This window comes from Octopus sinensis, linkage group LG4 (genome assembly GCF_006345805.1).
Source record: "Octopus sinensis linkage group LG4, ASM634580v1, whole genome shotgun sequence".
NCBI classification, from domain to species: Eukaryota; Metazoa; Mollusca; class Cephalopoda; order Octopoda; family Octopodidae; genus Octopus; species Octopus sinensis.
In genome coordinates this window covers 148,790,673-148,810,638 of record NC_043000.1, presented here as the reverse complement: position 1 = coordinate 148,810,638, position 19,966 = coordinate 148,790,673, and the positions used below count along the sequence as shown (strand labels likewise).

The 19,966-nt window shown below is 35.9% G+C and overlaps 1 protein-coding gene across 3 annotated transcripts in view; it reads left to right on the top strand.

The window, feature by feature from the left end:
- Positions 1 to 19,966, top strand: part of LOC115210622 — a 119,130-nt gene that overhangs the window by 31,835 nt on the left and 67,329 nt on the right. For all 3 annotated transcript variants that reach the window (XM_036502549.1, XM_029779224.2, XM_029779225.2), the window contains 6 exons: positions 2,067 to 2,163; positions 8,015 to 8,094; positions 12,200 to 12,249; positions 14,261 to 14,371; positions 17,151 to 17,196; positions 19,215 to 19,373. In XM_036502549.1, the coding sequence (XP_036358442.1) occupies positions 2,067 to 2,163; positions 8,015 to 8,094; positions 12,200 to 12,249; positions 14,261 to 14,371; positions 17,151 to 17,196; positions 19,215 to 19,373 (543 nt within the window). The remainder of the gene's footprint in view (positions 1 to 2,066; positions 2,164 to 8,014; positions 8,095 to 12,199; positions 12,250 to 14,260; positions 14,372 to 17,150; positions 17,197 to 19,214; positions 19,374 to 19,966) is intronic.

Here is a 19,966-nt window from a genome sequence, read left to right as displayed (position 1 = left end):
GAAACTGAATATTTTGTATACCAGTTTATTAACCCTTTCGTTACTGTATTTATTTTGAGATGTTCTGTGTTTCTTTCAATTATTTTAAATATAACAAAGAATTTAGTAAAATAACTTAGTTATCATTAAGCTAGTGTTAGGAAGGTAAATTGTGATTAAGGCTTGGTGGAATATTTTAATTTAGAGTTTATGAAAACAAGACATTTTACCACAGAGCCAGAGCCGGTTTTGGCCGGGTTAGTAACAAAAGGGTTAAGAAGTCAAATTTCATAGAATTTTCTTTTGTTATGGTTATTGTGTAATTAAATTTTCTATTAGTAAAAATCCCAAGAGGCATAGATGTTGCGGAAATATCAGTCAAATTTAATTTTGATTCTGAAAATTGAACTTTAAAAAACAAATCTATTCTGATATGATTGTATTTTTCATTCACACTATGTTAAGGATTTTAAATAACTATATTTTTCTATGTCAAGATTAATTAGTTCTTCAAAATTTACCAAAATAATTGCAGCCAGTGTTTACACATAAATGATTTATGCAATGTGAACTATTTAGCAGTATATATGTGTGGTATCTATTTTTCAGATTTTTTCCATCATTTTTTAAGCATGCAGTGGAAGTGCAATTCTGATAACATTTTTCAGACCCTCCTAATCTTGAGTATTAAGATAACAGAGTGAAGTTAATTAAATTATTTTTCATTAGGTTAGAAATTGCATGGAAATTGTGGAAGATGTTCTGGAATAACATAGTTTAGGGGATAAATACTGGTAGAAAAATCTGAATGTAAAATAATTTTTTTGTGTGTTTAACTCTTTAGCATTTAAACCGGCCATATCCGGCCAGAAGTATTCTGCTTGTTTTATGTTCAAACTGGCCAGATCTGGTCTCTCACACCAATCCTACAATATCATTTAAAAACTTAACAGCAACCTCATCAAAATCTCATAGCTACAAGATGATGCATGATTAGTTCAAAACAATGTGGATAAAAAAGGATTAATTTTGGTGGAATAATGTGAACACTAAAGGGTTAAACTTAAGTTGTAGAATTTCAGTTTTTAAATATGTAAATTGCTTAATATTTTCTGTGCACTTTCACTTAGTAAGCATTATTAAAGCATTCAAAGTTCAGTGAAATTCTCCAAGAGAGTAGAAAATGTGATTGTTTTCAGATATTTGTTTTGGTTGATTTTTCAGACTTTAGACTAAAAAGGTTATTTTTGGAGAAATTATTACATCTTGAAAATTTATTTTAGCCACTGGAAACACCTGCTGCATTATTGTACTGACTCATCAAAATGAAAAAAAATAAATTCAATTGAATATAAATCATCATATACAAATTGAATTTCAATAGCCTTTAAAGTACAGTGCTGACGTAGAGTATCTGTTAATATATATATATAAGGCAGTGAGCTGGCAGAAACTTTAGCACACCGGTGAAATGCTTAGCGGTATTTTGGTTGTCTTTATGTTCTGAGTTCAAATTCTGCCGAGGTCGACTTTGCCTTTCATCCTTTTGGGGTCAATAAATTAAGTACCAGTTTCATACTGGGGCTGATCTAACCAACTGGCCCCTCCCCCCAAAATTTTGGGCCTTGTGCCTAGAGTAGAATATATATATATATATATATATATATATATATATATATATATATATATATATATATATTGATATATATATATATTGTCACCTGTGCTTGATGTATATGGTGTCCCTGCACATCATTGCCCGGGGATAACACAGGTAATAGATACTGAAAGTACATACAGATATTTTATCCCTTAGTTGGTAACTACAACTGCTAGCTCTCTCTTTCTCTCTCTCTCTCTCTCTCTCTCTCTCTATATATATATATATATATATATATATATATATATGTAAGTAAAGATTTTGATGCAATTAGTAATTTGGAAAAGAGAAAGGATTTGTGTTTTAAGTAGCTGTATTGATACTCTTAATATGGGATAATGCATTCAATCACTTTTTCTAAAATATGTTCCCCTATGAAAATTGGAATTTGTATAATCTCAAGCACTATTAATTTCCCTTCTACTAGATAGTGAACCAGAAGTGAATACTCCATCAAGACATATAGCTTCTCTACAAGTTTCTCCAGTTTCTGTGATAGTATCAGATACAGCAGATGAGATGAAGTAAGTTGGTTGTTTGTATTATTTTAATAGATTTTTGTTTGTTTTTGTTTAGGGCGGCGAGCTGGCAGAATCATTAGCACATCAGGCGACATGCTTAGCAGTATTTCGTCTGTCGCTACGTTCTGAGTTCAAATTCCGCCAAGGTTGACTTTGCCTTTCATCCTTTCAGGGTCAATTAAATAAGTACCAGTTACACACTGGGGTTGATATAATCAACTTAATCCGTTTGTCTGTCCTTGTTTGTCCCCTCTGTGTGTAGCCCCTTGTGGGCAGTAAAGAAATAAGATTTTTTTTTTTTACGTCTTATTCATTTCAGTCATTTGACTGTGGCCATGCTGAGGTACTACCTTGCAGGGTTTAGCTGAACAACTCAACCCTAGTAATTATTCCTTAAGTTTAGTACTTATTGTTTCGGTCTCTTTTGCCAATTCCTTAAGTTTAGTACTTATTGTTTCGGTCTCTTTTGCCAAACTGCTAAATTACATGAATGTAAACAAACTGGCACAGGTGGTCAATTGACGGTGGGGAGAAAAACACAAACACGAAACACACACATGCACACATACAGACTATGGAACCTGGTGCAGCCCTTGGCCTTACCAGTTCCTGTCGAGCCACCCAACCCATGCCTGCATGGAAAATGGATGCTAAATGATGATGATGATGATGATGATGATATATCATCATCAAGAAGCTTGCTTCCCAACCACATGGTTCTGCAATCGGTCCCACTGCATGCCACCTTAGGCAAGGGTCTTTTACTATACCCTTGGGCTAAGAGTAGATTTAGTAGATGGAAACTGAAAGAAGTGCATTGTGTATGTACATATATATATATTATATATATATATATATTATTATATATATATATATATATATTATATATATATATATATATATATATATATATATATATATATATATATATATATATGGAGGCGCAATGGCCCAGTGGTTAGGGCAGCAGACTTGCAGTCGAAGGATCACGGTTTCGATTCCCCAACCGGGCGTTGTGTGTGTTTATTGAGCAAAAACACCTAAAGGCACCACGAGGCTCCGGCAGGGGGTGGTGATCCCTGCTGTACTCTTTCACCACTCTTTCTCCCACTTTCTTCTGTTGGCCTGCTCGCTTAGCCAGCGGGGTGGCGTCATTAGAAGGCTAAAACAATGCGAACGCATTGTGACCAGCGATGTGTAGCAACATCTGATGGTCTGGTCGGTCACGTGATCACGTGATATATATATATATATATAATATATATATATATTGTTGTTGTTGGCATCGTTTTGTCTCGGGAGACAATGGAATTGCGCATAAAATAATCCAGTCTGGTTTTTACTCCAGTTCTGTGCAGGCCGGGGCTGGAATTAAGAAAATCCTGGGTAGCCCAGTCAACAGGATTCCTCTCTTGACCTTGCTGATGTAGTCTCAAGGAGTGCAGAGCATTACCTTTGGCTCCAGCTTGGTTGCAGGAGCTGCTGGAAGAATGTTGAGTTGAACACTAAACCACCTAAGGGGCTCCACTCTGGTTTTCTTTGAAGGTTGTCTCCTTTCTGTAACCCTGGATATGTGGATATATATATGTATGTATGTATATGTGTGTGTGTGTGTGTGTGTGATATCTTGGTCTCTGTGTTTGTCCCCACCACTCCTCGACAACTGGTGTTGGAATGTTTAAGTCCCTGTGACTTAGCAGTTTGGCATAACAGACTGAAAGAATAACCACTAGGCTCAAAAATAAAAATAATAATAAGTCTTGGGGCCAATTTGTTCAACTAAGACCCTTTGAAGCTGTGCCCCAGCTTGGCCAATGTCAAATGACTGAAATGTAAAAAATAAAACAAATAATAAATGATATATGTTTAAATTGCTTAAAATTTTTTTTTTATTAAATTAATTTTTTTAAAAATTGATTTATTTAGTACATTAAATGTGAAACTAGTTTTGTATATATATATATATATATATATACTTTGATACTTTGATAGGTTTCAGCCATTATTGGCCCAGGCCATGTCTAACTTAATAGCACCACCTATTATATATATATATTTTTTTAAAATTAAATTCATTTTAAAAAAATTGATTTATTTAGTACATTAAATGTGAAACTAGTTTTGTATATATATATATACAAACATAGGAGAAGGAAACATAGGAGAAGGAAAGATCCAGAGGAGGGAAGACAGAGGAAAAAAATTGCCAACGGTACACACAAGGTCACATTTTGTATATATATATATATAGGTGGTGCTATTAAGTTAGACATGGCCTGGACCAATCATTGGTCGAAACACATTTAAGTTTATCTAAGTTTATATACTTTGATAGGTTTCGGCCATGTCTAACTTAATAGCACCACCTATATATATATATATATATACAAAATGTGACCTCGTGTGTACCGTTGGCGATTTTTTTCCTCTGTCTTCCCTCCTCTGGATCTTTCCTTCTCCTATGTTTCCGACGAAGAGCTCCGCTTGAAACGTTAAACCCACCTTCTTTCCTTCTTTCCTGAGCATCCAATAATACTATATTTGTTCCACGTCCTCGCGTTGTTGTGTTTTTTTGTGCTTTCATGTTTGGATTAACTTATATATATATATATATATATATATATCACCATCATTTAACATCTGTTGTCCATACTGGCATGGGTTGAACAGTGTGCCTAGAGCTGGCAAGCTGGGGAGCTGCACCAGACTCCAGTCTGATTTGGCATGGTTTCTACAGCTGGGTGCCCTTTCTAACACCAACCACTCTACAGAGTGTGCTGGGTGCTTTCATGTGGCACCACATGGGTGCTTTTACATAGCACTGCACAGGTGCTTTTACATGATGCCACATGCATACTTTTTTGTGGCACTGTCACAAGTGCTTTACACCACCAGAAGGGACTGGTCCTAACACTTCTACTGCAGAGTACAAGTCTTCTTGGGTACATCAAAGCAGGACAACACTAATAAAATACATTTTAGATTTAAAAGATTGTTGTTATTTTTAAGACTTGAACCAGTTTTATTCAAAGTATAAAACCACTGATAAAATATCTGATATTAAAAATAAGAAGTTATCGATTCAGAAGTTGTTTCAATTGAAGAATATAAGTACTTCTGGTAGCAATAAGGAAATTGTAAAGTTTTAAAAAACTGGTTACGTCAAGAATTTCCTCTCTGAATATAAAATGTTCCATAGTGGCAGTCACTTTAGTTTAGCTTAACATACCATGCAAGGCATAGTATAAAAATGTATTGATCACATTCATAATAATTTCGCGCAATTAAGTCTCATTTCATTAACATGAAACCTTCAGCTTCTTTAACAAGCATTTTCTTTACTATCACCCTTATCCCCTCCTCACTCCATTTCTGTTGCCATAATCTTATCTATTTTGTATTCTCAATTATCAGCTTCCATAAGCTTCTAACATCTTGGTTAATTCTTTAATTCTTTCTCCTCGATATTCAGAGTAATGGAATGCACCAACCTAAATACTTATCTATGTTGGTTCCTCACAGTTCAAAGTTCAAATTATAATAGATAACCCTTATTCCTCTATCTAATGATAAAATAAGGACTTACTGTTGTTTCTAATTTAGGCACAAGGGTGGTAGTTTTGAGGAGTGGGGATAACTTGTTGATATCATTAACTCCTGTACTTGACTGGTACTTTTTTTTATTAACCTCAAAAAGTTGACCTCAGCAAGATTTGAGCTCAGAATCTAAAGAATCAGAAAATATATAGCATTTTGCCTGATGCTCTAACAATTCTGTTAATGTAGTATTGTCAATACACTGTATATTCTGCAGTATAAAAAACAACTCCTGTATCCAGTTAAAACCAGTTATTATTTTAAAATCAAGAGCATTTATTAAAGACCTACAGATATTACAAAAACATTTTCAGAGGAGGAATGTCAACACCCGTAGCCCTTTTTAGGGCCTTTGAAATTGGTGAGAAAAAGTTGTCAGATTGGAGATCTGGTTTGAATACTTGCAACATAGTGAACTCCATTAAAGAAACCTAAGAGCTGAAAGGCTCTTCATTACAAGAATGAGAATTGCCTGTCTGATAGGCTTATGTACAGTTCCTGTTAGCCAAGTTTCACTCACAAGTTGTTGGTGAATTGAAAAGTATGATGGAAGATACTTACCCAAGGTACTGTGCTGCGGGATTGAACTTAAAACCATGTGTGCTGCAGGACTGAGCTTAAAACCATGTAAATTTTTTAACCATGCAACTATACTTGCAAAGTGGTTGAAAGAATATTTTCTCAATATTATTAAAATTGATTTGAAGTAACTTTGCTACAAACCCAGATAACTTACATTAACCCTTAGTCTTAAATAATTTAGAATACCTAAATTCATAACCTATAATTAGTGCTATTTGTGTATCTGAACAGGTAAAATCACTTTAGCCATTTCAGTTGTTGATCATTCTTGGTCTACTTCCAATAACTCTTCAGTTTTCTCTGATCAATTTTACCTATTGACATCCTCTGTGTTGTCTTTTACTTCAACAATTACTGTTCTTCAGAAGCACCTAGCTTTCAAAGATTATTCACTATAGCAGCCTCTCTGTTTCACAACACCCACATTGCTTACGTTTTTCTATTTTATAAATTATTTTAAAAATTCATGTATTTGATTGTTTTTTGTTTTATCTACTTATTTCTAGAACATTCTACTTAACATAAATTACACTAAATGTTTTTAGTCTTCTGTGTGTTTTTTTCCTAATTCAGACCATTTCTTAATGATGTGTCTCTTTTAAAAATGTGACAATTGAAATCTATTGCTTGACTTTAAAAATTGTAGTGGTATTCCATCTCTGAGTAACTGACTTTGTTGATTCAAAGAGTGGGAGGAGAAGAATGGTTTTTGTGATGTTCTTGTCTTTTCTAAAAAGTATTGATTTTTCAAATTGACACAAGGCCACATATTTTCTCTGGTTTTATTAAGTATATGAACAGAGAGATGAAAGGCAAAGTCAACTATACTGGAATTTAAACTCAGAATATCAAAAAGGCATTATTAAATTACCCTTGACAATTAATCCAACATGTTATTATTTTTGCTATTCCACCTACATTTTCCAAAGTATAAATACTAGGAATATAAGCTTTGGGAAACAGATGTAATTGAAAATTAGAACTCAGTTCAGGCCTCAGTTCATGACTAGTCCATGCCTATTCTATCTCCTGCATTACTTACTCCTGAATTAAAAAATGACTGAAATCTACAAGGAAAAAATTATTAATGACTTATTAGCAGCATCATTTTCAGTTTAGTTTTTACATTGGTTAAATGCAATATTTACTGCAGTCTAAAATTTACTTTATGATATAGCTTGAATTCATAATTTCTTAGTATGTGACAGTAACAGGGTTGGAAAATAAGTACGGCTATTGACCGACTTATCAGTTAAGTTTGTATTCTCTGTGATTAATATTTAAAGATCAAATTTATAAGGCGGCGAGCTGGCAGAATTGTAAGCACACCAGGCCAAATGCTTAATGGCATTTTGTCCATCTTTACGTTCTGAGTTCAAATTCCGCTGAGGTCGACTTTACCTTTCATCCTTTCAATGTCAATATATTAAGTACCAGTTGAGTACTGCGGTCAATGTAATCAACTTATCCCCTCCCCTATAATTTCTGGCCTTGTGCCAAAATTTGAAACCAATATTTAAAGAACAAATTAATTTATGGACAGTATGGAATATGTTTCTATTGCTGTAGAGTTAACAGAGCTGAATACTCTGGTTCAGAGATAGTTTCAAAAATTTTGTTTGTTTACTTTTAGATATTTGATAATCTGTTGCTTTTTTTTTTTTGTTTTTGACAGTTACATTGATGCATCACCTGAACATCATTCATTCCCAATAATTATCCCTGATTCTCCGACAACAGATAATTCCGACCATGGTATATATTTTCTTTTTAATATTTCTCTACTTTGTGATAACGCAAGGCGTTGAGTGCTTTTTTGTATTGTAACATAACCCTACAAAGGGAATTTAGAAGAATGAAAATAATAATTCATATCATTTCTCTTTCTTGATGCTGCCATAAGTTGGGGAATTTCATATCTGCTTCTCTATCGATTTTGCTATGGGAAAAAGTTCCACTTTTCTTTTGTTATCCTTAGTTATTCTACCATTACTTTTAAAGCAGTTGACAAATTACTACCATATTTGGCACAAAGTACCATATTTTTGCTTGTGATAGTTATTGTGAAGATGTGTGACTTAATGATTAAGGTGTTGGGCCCATGATCTCAAAGTCACTGGTTCAATTCCTGAATTGGGTGGCATGTTGTGCCTCTGAGTAAAGTATTTTATTTCACATTGCTCTAGTCTTCTTAGCTGCAATGAGTATAAACTTGCTCTCCTTCCAGCAGTCACATTTTGGATGTCCTACAGGGGCAGGAGGGTTGAAAGAGGTCTGTGTCTGCTTGTTACTATATGGACACCTAAAATAATTTGAAAGCATGGTACATGTTACCAAGTGAAACTTGCTGTAGGCTGTACTTATGCTATTTACAGATTGTCTGAGATTAATGATATTGCGCAGGAGTGGCTCTGTGGTAAGTAGCTTGCTTACCAACCACATGGTTCCGGGTTCAGTCCCACTGCGTGGCATCTTGGGCAAGTGTCTTTTGCTATAGCCCCGGGCCGACCAATGCCTTGTGAGTGGATTTGGTAGATGGAAACTGAAAGAAGCCCGTCATATATATGTATATATATATGCGTGTGTGTGTTTGTGTGTCTGTGTTTGTCCCCCTAGCATTGCTTGACAACTGATGCTGGTGTGTTTATGTCCCCGTCACTTAGCGGTTCGGCAAAAGAGACTGATAGAATAAGTACTGGGCTTACAAAAGAATAAGTCCCGGGGTCGAGTTGCTCGACTAAAGGCGGTGCTCCATCATGGCCGCTGTCAAATGACTGAAACAAGTAAAAGAGTAAAAAAGAGTATTGATACCATTAATATAGACATAAGGAGGAAATTTAAGCGGGTTGACATTGTGGGGAAAAAGGACTGGATAAAGGAGTTAGTGCAGGACTGGGGTCATTGGACACAATGTGAAAGGTGAGATGAAGAGACAAGCAAGCTATTATAGTACCAGGAGAAAGGTTAGAGAGAGTAAAGCACACTTGTGGATCAGATGCTTGACTATATCTGTGAGAGATTTTATGCTAATCAGTGAAGTAGCCTTTCACTAAGGACGTCTGTGTGTGAGTAGCAGCATTGCCATCCCAGATATGGGAGCAATACTCCATTGTGAGCCTCACTTAAGCTTTGTTGAATACCAATAATTGTTGGGGGCTGGAGTAACTTCTAGCTCTGAAGAGTAGTCGAACAGGTCGTTGGGATGCAGAACTAGCCTTGGTAAGAATATGCTTTCACCTGGAAAGATCCTCGGTGATAGTGAGGCCTATCATTTGGAGCAACTGTGAGAGCTCTAATTGTATGCTGCTCATGTTTAACCCTTTAGTGTTCGCATTATTCTACCAAAATTAATGCTTCTGTATCCACATTGTTTTGAACTAATCAGGCATTATCTTGTAGCTATGAGATTTTGATGAGGTAGCTGTTAATTTTTAAAACGATATTGTAGGGTTGGTGTGAGAGACCAGATCTGGCCAGTTTGAACATAAAACAGGCAGAATACTTTTGGCCGGATATGGCCGGTTTAAATGCTAAAGGGTTAAGGAGGCAGTGTGGTGCAATATTTTCATGATGTAAGTAGTGCTTCTGTCTTTCTGCTATTAAAAGAATTGATGTGGCTCTACAGGGGGATGTTTTTGAGGTCTTATTTAATTTGGCACATTGTATTTAAATTGAATGTGAATTGTGTGTAGTTGGGGGAAAGTTAGAGAGAAATAAAGATACATATTATCTTTATAAGAGTGGCAAGCATTTGGTATATAAAAGGAAGAGAGTGGGGGATAAAACTGAACCCTAGGTACATCAGAGTTTGTAAACTGTAGGACAAAAAGAGCTCTATCAACATAGATTATGATAGTGTGATCTGTTAAGAAGCTACCAATTGAGGAGATGAAATATGGATGAAGCCCATAGGTGGGATGTTTTGATACCAGATTCGTTAAATGCATTGCTGATATTGAGGGTGGGAACATTGCTTTCACCAAATTTCTATAAGGTGTGAACATATTGCTGGGTGACGTGAGAGAATAGGTCTGGTTTTATGGAAGCCATAATGTAATCATTAGGGAGTGAACGAGATTCAAAATATTGGAGAAAGTCAATAGTTGTTTCCATTACCTTTTAAGGTACTGGAAGTGGGTACAGTAGGACAATAATTGGATCTTTTTGGTTTGAACGGCAGTTTTTCTAGCGGTGTCATATGAAATTGTCACCCATAATTATGACCCTAGTATCGATCTATTGCATTTCAATTTGTTTTAGGGTTAGGTTTAGGGTTAGTGGGGGGGGGGTATCTTTTTTCCTTCAGAAATATAAATAAACCCAATCTGTTTCTTAAATGAGGGAACATATTCATACGGCACAGAATGTTTTTTTACCTTAATAGACATCAGTGATCGGTTGAAATTGCAGAAATTGAAGAAAAAAAACAATAAATATCTTACAAACTATAGAATTTTCTCAATAAAGCCAAGAGAAAATGATGTTTTATAAACACATTCTACCAGTATACGAAGTTTAAAAGTGTTTAGTTACGTGGAAATTATTTTTTAAAAATGCCGTTCAAACTGAAAAGATCCCAATAATTGTCTGGGTCAGGAAGGTTGCCTCCCTTGCAAATAGAATTCGCAGAAAGGTGTTCCCAAAGATTAGGGTATATCCTTGTAGAGAGTTTGAAGAGTTTGGTAAGCATAGGAGCATGCTCTGGGGTGCAGTATTTGTGGGTAATGGAAGATACAGTGTTATAACTGGTAACATTGCTGGTTTAAAGCAACTGGAGGTACTTTTGCACTTGGTATGTGTGTATGCAAAATGGAGAACTTGGTGGGGTGGAAGGAGATACAAAATGGGTAGTCTTTCTGATTAAGGGTGTTGTTCACAGAGTCCTTGTTTTAAGAATTAAAAGAGAACAGGATACTGTAATGTCAGTAGAAATTCTTTTGCTCATAGATCAAAAGTATTGGCTGTTGTTTGGGTGTTGGGATAACTTGGTAGCTATGCAATGCATGAGGGCTTTTTTATGTGTGGTCTTGAAAGTGTTACATTGCTGGGTGTGGAGGCGCAATGGCCCAGTGGTTAGGGCAGCGGACTCACGGTCGTAGGATCGCGGTTTCGATTCCCAGACCGGGCATTGTGAGTGTTTATTGAGCGAAAACACCTAAAGCTCCATGAGGCTCCAGCAGAGGATGGTGGTGATCCCTGCTGTACTCTTTCACCACAACTTTCTCTCACTCTTACTTCCTGTTTCTGTTGTACCTGTATTTCAAGGGGCCGGCCTTGTCACTCTCTGTGTCATGCTGAATATCCCCGAGAACTACGTTATGGGTATACGTGTCTGTGGAGTGCTCAGCCACTTACATGTTAATTTCACGAGCAGGCTGTTCCGTTGATCGGATCAACCGGAAAGCTCGTCGTCGTAACCGACGGAGTGCTTCCATTCACATTGCTGGGTATGTGCCACCCAGTTTTTTTAGGGGAGGTGTTTCTCCAAATGTTGCAAGCCTTTTTTTTTCTCTGCATGAGCAGCTGTAGTGCAGCTATGAGCAAACTACTTGGGGTGCTTGGAGCATTGAATTCTTGTGTTTTGTACATGGAGGACATGCTTAAAGGGATCATTTCATCCTTCTAGTTGTCACTGTCCTCGTTGTTTCTGATGGGTTAACAATCAAGTACATGTTCTGTTAGAGCTAATTTGCATGAAGCTGGTGGGGCCCCTACCTGCTGATTGACTTAAAGTGCCATAAGAGTAAGGGGTAAGGTGTTGTGTAGTAGGCAGGTGTGTATTGTTTGGTAGTATTGAGGCAATTACAGTTACCTAAATAACCTTGTCGACCTTTGATATGAAATTATTTCTTTATTGAAGAATCTGGCAACCAGGAATCTACAGTGATGGAAACTACTGTAATAAAAAAGGTAACTTTTAGAAACTTTTTATTGAGTCAAGACTTCTTTTCTATTAAGTTTAACATTATATATATATATATATATATATATTATATATATATATATATATATATATATATATATATAATATATATATATATATATATATATATATATATGAATAAAAAAATGGAGTTAACGCAGGTGTAATAAAATATTTTTACTTTCGACACATGTTTCGAAAATTCCACTGATACTATTCAAAAGAATAAATGGTATAAACAATGCAATCTTCTCCTCAGAAAAGTGAAAAAAACGAAACTCGTCAATAAGACATTTTAGCAAAAAATGATGGATTTGTATAGCAATAGACAGAACGCTATTAATATTGTTTAAAAAAATGTTATATGATATAACGTCATAAGTAGCTAACAGAAAGAGTGTGGATACCAATAGTGAATGTTAAATATAAAGGAAATTAAAGTTTAAATTATATATAATGATAGAGACTACTTATATGCACTAAATGTATGTTTTTGCCAATGCTTACATCTGTATGCTTGCTCTATAACCGTGTTTACTAGAGTATTTTTAGAAAAAATAATGAAAAATAGCTCAGAATTGCAGACAAGACAGAATTTCTTGCCTTTGTCATGTGGTATCGAAATTGAGAGAATCAACCATTCTAAATTAAATTGTTCATTGTGGTCTTTTAAATTCCAAATCAGTTTGCTGAGACCGGTACTATTCCGTTTATTTCTATCCCTAAATGTTGAGTAATGGATAGAAATTCTTTTAGATAACTCTAACGATGTGCTTCCAATGTAAAATCGTACTTTATTACGAGTACTGATTATACACTGGTATATAGAATTTTTAACCTTAGAGTTACTTGACATAAACTTAATTCTATTGGAATTGACTTCAGATACAATAACCTTGTTATTAATATTTCTAGAGGGTTGGATGGTATTAGCTAAATTAATGTTAGTATTAGTAAATGTATTAATATTTAACAGTTTGTTATTATGAGAAGAGATAATTTGCAAGAGATTTTTTTGTGTTTGAAAAACCTATCCTAACCTTATGTGAATTGATTATAGAGTAATATCTAGAATTGTTTGGAAAATTCCTAGCAATAGCTTGACGAAACAGCAGTGGGAGATTAGATTTAATTTGTCTCCCGTAAGGAATTATTAACCAAATATTTTTATGCTATGAATACTAGTAAAAATATTTGGTTAATAATTCCTATAGAGAATAATTATTGTAGAAAATAATTATGAGACTGTCAGAGGTGGCAAACTAGGAGAACCGTTAGTGTATCAGACAAAATGTTTAGCAGCATTTCTTCTGGATCTTCATGTTCTGAGTTCAAATGCCACCAAGGTCAATTTTGCCTTTCATCCTTTCAGGGTCGATGAAATAAGTACCAGTCATGTACTGAGGTCAATGTAATCGACTTGCCTCTCCCTTCAAAACTGTTGGTCTTGTGCTAAAATTAGAGAGATAAAAAGATATTATGAACCTGTCATCTTTTGCTATGTTTTATTCTTGACTTCTTTCTTTCATAAGCTATTGTATCTACTCATCATCATCATCATCACTTAACATCCATTTTCCATGCTGGCATGGGTTGGATGGTATGACAGGAGTTGGTCAGCCAGCGAGCTGTCTGTTGTGGCATGGTTTCTATAGCTGGATGCCCTTACTAATGCTAACCACTTTACAGAGTGTGCTGGTTGCCTTTTACATGCCACCAGCACAGGTGTATTTACACAGCACTGGTACCTGCAAAGGACAAGCCTGTAGGTGTGGATGACAACAATTTTACTTAGCTTGACACGACTTCTCAAGTATAGCAAATCACCACAACTCTCGGTCCCTTGTCATTCCCTCAGTGAGGCCCAGCATCTGAAGATCCTTTCTCAGTACTTCGTCCCACATCTTGAGTTTACCCCTTCCACAGGTAGAGCTATTAAATCGGATGGATATCTTAAACAAAATTTTAATGTAAAAATTTAACAATTATTTTTTACAGGATTCTCAGCATCAATCAATGGAATACTCTCAGAATGAAAGTAATAAAGGTTCTAAAGATGACAGTGAGAATTTACACCTTCACTACTCATCAACACAATCATGTTCACAGGTTAAATATTACTTAATCTATTATTATTATTATTATTATTATTATTATTATTATTATTATTATTATTATTCTTGGAGTAATGATTCATATATCTTGAGTTTTAATACTACTGTGTGCATGTCACAGATTTCTTTTTTAAGATACTTTATTTGCATAAGTGTGTCTTGATATAAAATTCTTACGAGTCCTTATGAATGTTTGGTGCCAAAAAAAGTATTCACAGGTAAAAATACCAATAGCACAAAATAAGTGGTTTAATATATGACTAGTACTTTCTGGCTCTTTATGTTCTGAGTTCAAATTCCACCAAAGTCGACTTTGCCTTTCATCCTTTTGGCAGGCAATAAAGTAAGTATCATTTGAATACTGGGATTGATGTAGTCAACTGTCTTCCTCTCCTAAAATTGCTAGCCTTGACCCAAAATTTGATACCAGTATTGTGACCAGCAGTAAAATATTGGAAAGTGTAGTTTTACAAAACGTTATTTTTTATATCAATATTTGTGCTTTTCTATTAACTAGTATATTTTTAACGTAAAGTATACTAGCCATCTCAATATGGCTAACCACTAAGGATGGGTGTTACTGTAGCTTTTTAGCCCCAGGAGATCATCGTCTCCAGCTGGCTTTAGACACAATTTATGTGCACTTCTGATATTCGCAAAGGGAGGTCATCCCCTCTCGAAAACCTAAGTGATACGCACGGACTGCAGTTTCGGGGTATTTGCCTCTTGTCAACGTATGGTAATCACCGGTTTTCGATGAGGAGAGACCTGTTTGCGAATATCTATTTAATGTTTTTCCCAGTAACCACTGTCACTGATTTTGAAAAACTGTCTGAAAGCAATAATAAATCTCTGAATGAGATGTAAACTGTAACCGCTCGACAATGTAAAGTATGCTAGCCATCTCAATATGGCTAACCACTAAGGGTGGGTGTTACTGTAGCTTGTAGCCCCAGGAGATCCTCGTCTCCAGCTGGCTTTAGGCACACTTTCTGTGCCCTTATGATATATTTTTACATGCTTGAAATCTCCTTAATTCCCAAAAAGTTTCTATTTTATTTTGGTAGAATTTATATTATTACATTAATTAAGGTGTTCAGCTAGCAGAATCATTAGCATGCTGGACCACATGCATAGTTGCATTTCAACTGTTTTTACATTCTGAGTTCAAATTCTGCCAAGGTAGACTTTATCTTTCATCCTTCCAGGGTTGATAAAATAAGTACCAGTTGAACATTGGGGTTGATGTAATTGACTAGCCATATCCCCTCAAAGTTTCCGGCCTTGTGCCTAAATGAATGTAATAAAATAATTCTTTCTATTATGAATAGGAAGGATTATTTTATTGCATTCATTTTCTAATGTACAAACACAAGATGTGATTCACTTGTCCACATATGTACTTACGATACAGTGAATAGTGAACATGATTTGATTCCCTATTTTCAAAAGATTGAAGAAACAAGGTGTATAAACAACAATTCTGTGCACCAAATCTAGTTCTTTGTATATGAACTGTGCCACATAAAAAACACCCATGCTGGTGCCATGTAAAAAGCACCCATGCTGATGCCATGTAACAAGCTCCCATAAAAGGCACATGTGCTGGTGCCCCCATAAAAAGCACCGAGTACCCTCTGTAAAGTGGCTGGTGTTAGGAAGAGCATCCAGTCATAGAAACCATGCCCAAACAGACAATTAGAACTTGGTGCAGCCCTTTTGCTTGCCAGCTCCTGTCAAACAACTCAACCCAAGCCAACATGGAAAACGGACATTAAATAATGATGATGATAGTGATGTTTAATCTAACTAGTTTACAAAGGTCTTTGGTTAAGCTGAACCAGCTGGTAATGCTGGAAATAAATATTTGACTTCATCATCACACTCATTAAGTCATTTCCAAATAATTAGAAAGATATTCTGTGCAGGTGGCACGTAAAAAGCACCCACTACACTCGCGGAGTGGTTGGCGTTAGGAAGGGCATCCAGCTGTAGAAACACTGCCAGATCAGACTGGAGCCTGGTGCAGCCTTCTGGCTTCCCAGATCCCCGGTCGAACCGGCCAACCCATTCTAGCATGGAGAACGGACGTTAAACGATGATGATGATGATGATGATGATAGTACTCTTTGAGATCACATTTATATGAACTTAACCCTTTTGTTACCAACCCGGCCAAAACCGACTCTGGCTCTGTAGTACAAATGTCTTGTTTTCATAAGTTTTGCATCAAAATATACCACCAAACCTTAGTCACAATTTATGTTCCTAACACTAGCTGAATGATAACTAAGTTATTTTACTAAATTCTTTGTTATATTTAAAATAATTGAAAGAAACACAGAGAATCTCAAAATAAATACAGTAACGAAAGGGTTAAATGGTTTCAAATTTTGGCATGAAACCAGCAAGTTTAAGGGAAAGGACAAATTACATTGACCCTGGTGTTCAACTGGTACTCATTTTATTGACCCTGAAAAGATGAAAGGCAAAGTTGATCATGGTGGGATTTGAACTCAGAATGTAAAGAGCCGGAACAAATGCCACTAAGCATTTTTTGAGACAAGTTAATGATTCTGCTAACTTGACGTCTGAATGCAATGCTGCAGGATTAAACGCTTAATTAATTAAACTCCAATAACAATTAACTGATTATAATGAAGCTGATATAGTTTAAGTTGCTTGTTTTACCCTTTTTTGTTGATTTGACCGTTGTTCCTTTTTTTATTTATTTATTTAAGAGAATGCTTTTGATTTGTATTATTTTATTTTAGATTGACCCCAAAACACATTCACAAAAATATGCAGATGAAATTTGTGGTATGTTTATTTAAATATATTGATTTACTTTTGATACCAATTCTCTTTGAGAATATCAGATTATATTTCTAGGATTACAGCTAAATGCTCTTCTTTGCATCATCGCATGTTTTTCTATCTTAATAATCCCTCTCTCCCTTCTTTCTCTCTCAGTTTAAATTTTGTGTCTATGTGTTCTCTGGATATGAATATATGTACTAGTAGTATAGGCCGGTGTTGCTTGGGTTTGTTTTTTAGTTGTGCTTAAAACGGCAGACTTTGATGTCGCGTTAACAAAGCTTTGACATAGTTTCAATCATTTTTGAAAAGTAAAAATTCTGCATTATGTAGCTTGTTATTCTCTTTTAAGTGAACATTTTTCTGGTTGAAATACACCAAAAAATGGCAACACAGCAGTAAGAAAATTGTAAAAAATAGGGATTTTCATAGAAGAAAAGCACCTTTTTGATGTAAATAATTTTTGGTCTTAAAATGGTCCGATTTTAATTTTTTCTTCTTCGGAATGAAGAGCAAGCCTTCTTCTATCATACTCTCAATTTTGGTCAACTTGCGCTGCAGGGTCTCGGAGGAGATAGTGTTAGTTGAAGGCTACCAAACCTGTCACACACAGACAACTTCAGCTTTATATACTCTTTTACTTGTTTCAGTCATTTGACTGCGGCCATGCTGGAGCACCGCCTTTAGTCGAGCAAATCGACCCCGGGACTTATTCTTTGTAAGCCCAGTACTTATTCTATCGGTCTCTTTTGCCGAACCGCTAAGTGACGGGGACGTAAACACACCAGCATCGGTTGTCAAGCAATGCTTGGAGGACAAACACAGACACAAAACACACACACATACATATATATATATATATACATATATACGACAGGCTTCTTTCAGTTTCCGTCTACCAAATCCACTCATAAGGCATTGGCCGGCCCGGGGCTATAGCAGAAGACACTTGCCCAAGATGCCACGCAGTGGGACTGAACCCGGAACCATGTGGTTGGTTAGCAAGCTACTTACCACACACCCACTCCTGTGCCTATGTATAAATTTGTGCGTGAATGCTTAAGATTGTCAATGAATCAAAGCTTAAGGATCTCATGGGTAGCTAACAACAATAGAAACTGTAGACTTAGAAGCTATTGACTGTTTTAATGAGCTGCTAGAAGAAGGCGATTGTACCTGTTATTTAAGTGACATAATTAATGCTAACCATAATATTGTGATTATTGTCTGATGTCAAGCGAAGGTGCATGGCTCAGTGGTTAGAGCATTGGGCTCACAACCATGAGGTAGTGAGTTTGATTCCTGGACTGGGCTCTGTGCTGTGTTCTTGAGCAAGTCTCTTTATTTCACATTGCTCCAGTTCACTCAGCTATAGTAATGAGTTGCGATATCACTGGTGCCAAGCTGTATTGGCCTCTGCCTTTCCCTTGGATAACAGTGGACATGAGAGCCTGGTTTGCGTGGATGAGACTGTTGGTCTTCCATCAACAGCCTTGCCTGGACTTGTGCCTCAGAGGGTAACTTTCTAGGTGCAATCCCATAGTCATTCATGACCAAAGGGAGTCTTTACCCTTCTATTGTCTGATATCTCTTTAGGTTAAAAGTGTTTGTTATATAGGGCAAAAGTTGTAGTTTCAAAGACAATTTAGAAATATATAGTTGAGCCACTCAGATGAGATATGAAATTTAGTTGTATGGAGATCTCTGCCTTTGTAGAGCACATTTTTTCATGTGAAGAACTGATCTCCGAGCTATGTACCGTGTTGGATAACATTACTCGAGAGATCTTTATATCATGTGGAAGGACATTGTTGGGGAGCTGAACTGCTCTCTGTCTTTCCTTATCCATTGCAACTTCCTGCATGAATTTTAATATTTTAAGTTCTGATCTAATTATTGCATTGTGAGTTTCCTTGGCCCAAATCTCTTTCAGCTTTCACAAATGAATATCTTCTTAAGTTTTTATTTTTTCTTTGTTTTTTTTTAAATTCTTAACTGTTGCAAATATTTTTCTTTTCTAGAGAGCCAAGACATAAACTTGTATTTGAGTTTAAGTTCACAAATGTCTGAAAACAAGGATATGACACAGTCACAAGCAAGCAGAACTTCTTTTATGTTGAAAGAAGAAAAATCTAATCAAAGTGTTCATTCTGTTTTGAGGGACAGTAGTTCTGAAGATGGTATGTTTACAATGTTGTAATACACATTTACCTCAATGCTATTGATCTGTTTGAAATTACAAATTTATTCTGCTTCTTCAATGAAGATCACTTTTATTATTTATTCTTTAACTTTTCTAAACTGTTATGAATTGAAGGGTTTATATTATGTTATTGAAGACCCAATTACCTTATAGGTGCAGGCATGGTTGTGTGGTTAAGAAGCTTTCTTCCTAGCCATGTGGTCTTGGGTTCAGTCCCACTGTGCGACATCTTGGGTGAGGGTTTCCTATGAGAGCCCTGGGCCAACGAAAGCCTTGTGAGTGGATTTGGTAGATGGAAACTGAAAGAAAACCATTCCCAATGTGTGTGTGTGTGTGTTGTATAAACAATCCTGGCAGAAGTTCTTTTCATCTGAGAAGAACCAAATCATCTCTGTTTCGTCAGGAAGTCTCAGTTTCTTTCAGAGCTTCTTTGCCTTCATCAAACAGTTCTCCTTGACCTTAGCTGCCAGAGTTTGTCCCTTGTACCTCCTATATAAGTTGTTGCAAAGGTCCTCATTCAGGGTCAGCTTCATGGTAGTGATTCCAACACCCATCTCTCTTGCCAAAGGC